The 7,766-nt window shown below is 42.0% G+C and overlaps 1 protein-coding gene across 1 annotated transcript; it reads right to left on the bottom strand.

Annotated features, from left to right (window-relative positions):
- Window positions 1-396: 396 nt before the first annotated feature.
- Window positions 397-2,934, bottom strand: LOC133908244 (WRKY transcription factor 71-like). The gene is made up of 3 exons (XM_062350247.1): window positions 2,236-2,934; window positions 1,296-1,439; window positions 397-1,191 (listed from the first exon to the last, which is right to left on the bottom strand). The coding sequence occupies exons 1-3, from the start codon at window positions 2,772-2,774 to the stop codon at window positions 804-806; spliced, it is 1,071 nt and encodes a 356-aa protein (XP_062206231.1). The 5' UTR covers window positions 2,775-2,934; the 3' UTR covers window positions 397-803.
- Between the last annotated feature and the right edge of the window lie 4,832 nt (window positions 2,935-7,766).

Raw genomic sequence — 7,766 nt, 5'->3', positions numbered from 1 at the left:
AAATATCACATGGCCGGGGACCAATCGACACGCCCATCAAATTACGTAATTCTCATCTCTGTTGTACTTCTGCCACCGAAATGAACCAAATCGCCACAATGATAGCTCGTAGCTGATCGAGAACCAAGCCTTTGCTTGATGGTTAGTGAAGGTAGTTGTACTTTCTACTCATTAGGATCAAATCTCAAGTTTACATGTTAATCTTTAAGTTCCGCATATCTAATTTTTAGTAGACGTTATATGAGCGTACGCATATGATGATGTAAGTGTATGCATACATCTACTAGTTGAACTACTGTTTCTAAAAAATGATAGCATCTTCAGAAATCATTTAAGTTAAATAAATCAACACCAAAGAAATCCAAACTCTTTAATTTAAGCATGCTAGGAACAAGCTAGCAGAAGTGGAGATGGCATCTTCTTTAATTTCACACGGGAAATAGGGAAAATGAAATCCTCTTTCTCACAAATGAGTCAATGAGGTACACATGATATACACTAGTACTAGTACATGTACAAGAAGTCTAGAGGTTTACATAAATTAAGTTGCCGTTCTAGTTATAGTCATAAAGTACTCCAATCTCGCGGCGGAAGTTGACAAATAGAAGAGGGAGAAATGCAAGCATAAGTTTAAGATGAAAGCTTGCAGCAGATTAATTGAATATAATACCAATACTTTCACCATGGAAGACCAAGCTCAAGTACCGGGTCAGGTGATCACATTTGGCCGGCCGGCGCAACTCGAGTATTTCAAAAGCATCGATCGTGTAGGTCTAGTCTAGCTAATTGTATGTAGCAGTTAGTCATGGGTTGTTGGGCATTGTGGAAGGGAAAAGGTCTTGCAGGAGAGCGTAGTCAGTGAAGTGGTGCTGCTGAAGAGGAGGAGCCGGAGGTGTTGGCGCCATTGGAGGAGGAGGCATATTTGGCAGGTACATGTTAGGGTTAGCGCCCATGGGGATGAAGTGCATCATGCTCATCAGGTCCTGGCGGAAGCCGGCCGACGGCATGAGGTGCGGCGGCGGCGCGTGCGCGTTGTGCATGAAGAGGTGCGCGCCGCCGGCGCGCAGGGTGGCGGGGCTGTGGTGCGTGTGCTGCCCCTCGTACGTCGTGATCACCGTCGACGGGTCCTGGTACGACCGCTCCACGCGCTTCTTCACGCCGCACTTCGGCGTCGTGCACCGATAGTAGCTCCTGCATTGTATATTGAGCGCCATCATCTTTAATTGCTTGTATATATGTGATAGCGTGCATGCAATGGTATCCAAGAACCAGTGAAACTGTGAAAGTATAAAAACCTTGGATAAGGGCTGTTCTTGACCGCCTTCTGGCCGTATTTGCGCCACCGGTAACCGTCCTCAAGGTGATCGACTTCACTCTTGGTGAGGAAGGCGACGCGGGGCTGCCGCTGCCTCTGCTCAGCTTTCTTCTTGGGTTTATTCCTGTAGTTAATTACAAGGTCAATTATGAACACATCAGACACCGCGTATCCAGTGATTTGATCTGAAACGTTAGAAGCTAGAGCTTGATGGGACTAGCTATTTCATGTCACAGCTGATTAGCCCCAATGAGTCTACCAAGTGCTGTAGATTAATTCATAGTGGCAAGTACGGAGTTAGCTAGATTATCTAGAAAGGCTATTGGGATCGAGCATGTCAATATACAAGATTAGGTTTTTTTTTCAGAAGATATTCTAGATCTGTAGTAGCTTTAGATGCTTTTGGGATATATCATATATAATCCTTGAATCTTTTCTATAAAGGGAGAAAATATATCTTTGATTCAATCTTCACTTCTTCAGAGATAAAACTGGTTAGTCAAAAAATTGTAGCTGCAGCACGCACGCAGCAATTGATTAAATACAAGGAAGATCTCAACATCGCCTATTTAATTGAATGATCTAGAAAGTCATAATGGAAACGGAAAAGGAAACGGAAAGAAATGATAACGAAGAGGAAAGGGGGCAGGTAGCTAGTACGTAATCTGGAGCTAGCCGGATCTAGATTCGTGATGAATAAGAACCCTAAAGAAGTAATCGCAGCAAACCCTAATGTTCACACCATGAAGTAGAGAAATAAATCTAAGGAAAAATATGTTCATTAAGCAGTATAGGACTAGATCTAACATGCACCACGAAGAAGCAGCGCTCCTGAAGAATATAAATGCACTTTAGAATAAATCAATCAAGAAGTCAAGACGAACACACGGATCAGTAGCATCAAATTATTGATAACATACGCTTTCATGGAATTCTCCCCATCTTCCTGATCTTTCTCATCCTCCTCCGCCGCCACCTCCTCCTCCGTCTTCGCCCTGGCACTCTTCTTGCACCGTCGTCGAGGATGGCCATCTCCCTCCCGGTCGCTGGACGAGAGAGACACCGACGAGTTCGGTGCGAGCAGCGCAGCAGCATCTCCGGCAGCGCCGCTGGTGCCATGACTGTCGTGGCTCACATCAACAGAAAGCTCGTTCTTGACCGGCGCATCCTCCGCCGGGCACGGCACGTCGAGGTACCGAGCTAGCCCGGAGGGGTCCAGGAACCCCTGCAGGTAGTCTGTGATGCTGGAATACGGTGGCATGAGCTCGTCGGCGCCTGTTCTGATACCTCCACCGACGCTCGCCGCCGCTGGCTGATTGAAGAAGAAGCTTTCCATGTCGTTGTTGTTGAACACGTACTCGATGCCATCGGCGCGGGCGAGGTGGCCGTGGCCGTGGTGGTAGAGGCCATGGCCATGATGATCTCCGCTTCCGCCCCCTCCTCCTCCTCCAGAAGACATGGGCAGTGGGAAGCTAAGTGTGGAAAGGAAGGAGAGGCGTGGAAGTGAGGAGGAGGGTTTGAGCTTTCAACGGGTCTCGGCTCCCTTGTTATTTATTTTTTTCCTGGTGCAAAAGTGTGCAAGGATAAGCGCCAGATACGACTTTCTGGAACGGAATATATAAATTTTGTGGGTGCGGGGATCTGGTGATCACGATCAATATATAATACAGCCCGTCAATTCTTAATGCGAATGACGTACTATTAATGAACTTATGAAATCAGCGTGCTTAAGATTATCTTTTGCATGTGATCATCTGAGATGTACTAATACTTAAGACCGGTGTCAGCGTAAACGTTTTTTACAGTTAACTGTAGCCCCCCCGTACTAAGTTCTTTGAGGCTCCATGTGTACTGCAGTTAGGCGTTGAATGACTGTTACTGGTTGCCGACCGTCCAATTGGTCATTTTCGAACGAATAATAGCTACAGTGTACAAATGAACTAGAGAATATATCTACATGCGTGCTGATTAGTCTTTGATTCGACTTTTGGCACTTAATTAACCTGCTTATACAGTTATACTAAGTCTGGTGCAAAATAAATGTTGACTTAGAGTGCCAAAAATGATTTGGGATTCCTGATTAAGTGAAGACCTCTCCCACTGATTTATACCTCACAAGAGTGCATGAATCTCGAAGCCCATTCAACAATATGAATCTCAAAGTACTTTTGCGCCATTATTATTTTGTTAGATTTTGATAACGTGCACTCACGAAAAAAGAACGATTATATGCGCGTGCATTCTAGACTGTATCAATGTAAGTTCTAAATGGCAAGTAAAATCGGACGTGATGTAGTATCAAACGTTTAGAGGGCTTGATTATCGTCAAAGTCAGTTCCTGCTACCGTAGCTAGAATTTCCCATTTGTGGCAAGTATATGTTGACTAGATTATTGGATTTATTAGCGTTTAGCAGGTGGGCATCTGCTACTGACCAAAACCAGCGGATCGTCGCCCTTTCACCGTCAACCACCTGACCAGTCCAACCTCCACCAACAACCCAGCTACCTGGCTCGAAGATGTCGGCCCGTTGGCCCGAATCCGCACATGACGTCGTGCTGCCAGCGGCGAGCTAGCTAGCCCCAATCCCCCATTTTCAACAACCAGGAACTATGGACTAAATTTTGGCCATTAATTTTTTTTTAAAGTTCATCCTATGAATTCCACATAATAGTATCGCGTTTCTAACAAACTGTATCCTTTCCTCCCGAAAAATCATACATCGATGGCTATACTAATTTCTTGGGAGGTCTGAAAGGAACCAAATAGGCGCACCTTTGATAAAAAAGAGAAGCTGGTTGTGAAAATCCTTAGCTTTGTTCCAGAAGAAGCGGATATCTCAGTTTTTGCAAGGGTGCACCACTTTAGGTGCGTTGTTACGAGAGATTAGTCTACTAAAGGGATCGGTGATGTCATAAGAGGGGTGAATTATAACATTTAGAATTATTTCTGCTCCAAAACAACATAAGATAAATATATATCAATTTCTATCTAAATTTGATCTAGATTTATCTAGTATGTATACTCTACAGATTAAAGCGTTTGCAACCTATCTAAGAAGGTAAATTACAATAATGTAAATGCGAAATATAAATAAGGTAGAGAGAGCAAACTCGGCATAAGGATTTTTTTTCCCGTGCTATCGATAGTATGAATGCTATCCCTAGTCTACGTTGGAGCTCCACAAAAGATAGGCTCCTAATCGGCACCCGGTCACGGCTCTTAAGCTACCAAGTCATAAAGACAAGATCTCTACCCGGATGAGCCACTAAGCCACCAAGGCAAGGTCTCACCACTAGCCTCTCTTTCAGTTTCTTGCTGCCGGATCACTTCGGAGCTTGAGCCACCAAGGCAACGGTCTCTGCGTTCCTGCATAATCGGCTTATCGCTGCTCCGCACCAAGTCAAAGGGTCAACAAGCTTGCCGGTGAGTCACCAAGACTCCAAGGTGACAGCTTACTACTTGGTATAAGGTTGGATCACTCCTTGATCCACTCTCTAGGCAGTTATCACCTAGCAACACTCTCTCTAGGCCTATAAGCACAAAATACTCACTAATCTTATGCTTAATCACCTTAGATAATCACTTTAAGCACTTTGGTGGCTTGGATGTCTTCTCAGGTGTATATGAACTTATCTGGACTCCAGCAGTACGCCACACCTTCAAATGACTGAGTGGAGGTGTATTTATAGCCTCAAACCCGCTCACTAGCCATTAACCCAACTGCTATGATAAGCTGTTAACACCGGATGATTCGGTGAGAATAGTAATACTAACACCGGATCATCCGGTGGGTACACTATTACAAACTAGTTGTTGGAACCCCGCTCAAACATCTGTGAACATCGGACACTTTGATATATACTTCATCTTCATCACCGGACTATCCGGTGATTTATCCTAAGTCATCCGAGCATTTCCTTCTTCTCTATGTAAATTGCTCCAGTGTATGCATCCGATGCACATCACTTTATCGCTGGACTATCTGGTGAGTTGATTTCAGCCAACCGAGGCACTGCAACCCTCTCTGAAAATAATGTTCCGGTGTGCACAACCTTCATCACCGGACCATCCGTTGTGTTGATCTTCGTTCTGCCTTTTTGCATTGTTCATTATCCGATGTATTGTCCGGTGTTCATTCCATTCACACCGGACCATCCGATGGGTTGAACCTTCGATCTTCAGCGGCTGCATCATTCTATGGTAATAATTCTCTAGTGTATTCATCCTTCTCAACACCAGACCATCTGGTGAGTTGAGCCTTCTCTTCTTTTCTCTGAACATGCTTCGGTGCAAATCTCACTGATTACCAAACTATCCGGTGAGGCTTAACCTTCATTCTTCAGCACAACATAGCACCTTCTCTGGAAGAATTGCTCCGGTGTGCACTCTACTCAAACACCAGACCTTCCGGTGAGGTCTTCAGGCTTCTCTCCTAGTTGATAAATATACTTTGGTGAGTTTAAATACGCAGAGCACCGAACCATTCGGTGAGGCAAATCTTCCTTGGACTTCTCCAATTCAGTCCAACTTTGTCCCAGGTGTGATGGCTTCTTCATATATTGCATCCATGAGACATGCTAACATATATTCTTGACAAACATGTTAGTCCAATTGACTATGTTATTATTAATCACCAAAATTATAATCATGGTCCAATAGGACTATTTTTTGCTACAATCTCTCCATTTTTGGTGATTAATTACAACACAACCAAAGCAAGTGGCAAATAATAAATGATATCAAATGTAAAGATCATAAGCAAGTATAAAATCTTACCATATTTCTTGTATGCATGTTCTTACCACTAGTCCCCCATTATTATGGCTCTCCCTTTTTCCATTGCCACTATCTCCCTTAAACGATCTATGCAAGAGCTTTTCTTTTATCAATCTAGGCGTCTAGCATCTTTTCTTCTCCCCCTTTATCAACTTTGGTATTTCTAGATATCTTTGCTTCTTTCTACAATCTCCACGCATTGTTCAACTTACTTTCATCTTGCTTTGGTCGTCAAACTTCTCCCCCTTTATCAACAATCTCCCAAAAAAGGCTATAAACACATGTTGAACTCAAGAAAAAAAATATTATAACACATGGGAGAGAGCTTCACAAATCATGATTCAATAAAAGGATACCAATTATATGGATATTACTACAAATGAATGGTACCAATTATATGCTATGAAAGCATATGGATCATAATTTATGAAACTCACATAATATAGTCTAAACTCCCCTATATGTGTGTATACATAGCGTTAAACACTTATAAGATATATATGCACTTGTTATTGATAACAATAGGGATTTATCCTACAAATTGGATCATAGAACATAAAAGATACCAAATGTAAAAACTAGTGCCATGAAATGAACCTACAATTAATAAACCATGTAGATTGCTCCTGAGTTAGAGATAAACACAAGCAACATACCATATAATAACCTACACTAGGCAGTGCAATAGATTGAAATAAGCATATGTAATCCTAGACGAGGCAAATAAGCTAGAAGCTAAACAACAAAATGCATGAACATAAGTCTAGCTATACTTACCTCTTTTTTCTTTTGATGGGGATTTAGGTATGTGATGATCATGATATTCATCAATGCGCCTATCTTGTATATTTGGCTTCTTTGTTTTAATCTTCACTTCATTTTGTAAGACAAGCCTCCAAATCACCATAGCCGCTTTGGGCTTCAAGTCTTCTTTGAAACTCAAATCGATTGGGACCCCTCCATATTGGTGATGACTTCCTTGTGCACCTAAATGGGTTGGTTCCACCTTTGGTCTTTTTTTTCCAACCATGTATGCAACCACCTTGTCATTATCTTTCTTCTTGAGCTTGTAGTGGTTGCTCTTGGTCTTGATCTTATAGTTAGAATTGGTGTAGAGGTTGGAGGTCTTATTAAAGAGGTTCATCATCTTTTTATTCTCATTAGTCTCCTTCTTCACTTGTTTGTATTGGAAGGACTTGTGCCCTTCTTGGTTGCATTTGAAGCATGTCATGGTGGACCCCTCCGTAAACTTTTTTACCATGAAAGCATAATTATCTTGATGAGGTTGGACATGTACTTTGCTTTTTAAACTCGTAAAGTCCTTCTTTAGCTTTTTCACTTTCTGTTTAAGCTCACCATTCTCTTGTGCAATGAGATCATTAGATATTTCTATAAAAACATTCTCAATGCATTCCTCATTACAAATGGGTGAGCTAGATAAATTGATTAAATTATTACAAGAAATGGAAGCATCTACCTTAGAATTGAAATTAAATAGAGAGGTAGATTACTTCAAATGGACATTAGTTTGAGATTCAATGCACTCAAATTTACCTTTAAGCTCTTCATGCTCCTTATTTAGTGAATTGAATTTGCACAATAATTGTTCATAATTAAAAACAAATGTAGCATGAATGTCATTAAGTGCATTGAATTTTTTAAGCTCTTTAAAT

Source organism: Phragmites australis, chromosome 2 (genome assembly GCF_958298935.1).
Source record: "Phragmites australis chromosome 2, lpPhrAust1.1, whole genome shotgun sequence".
NCBI lineage: Eukaryota > Viridiplantae > Streptophyta > Magnoliopsida > Poales > Poaceae > Phragmites > Phragmites australis.
This window is presented reverse-complemented; position numbering and strand designations above follow the sequence as displayed.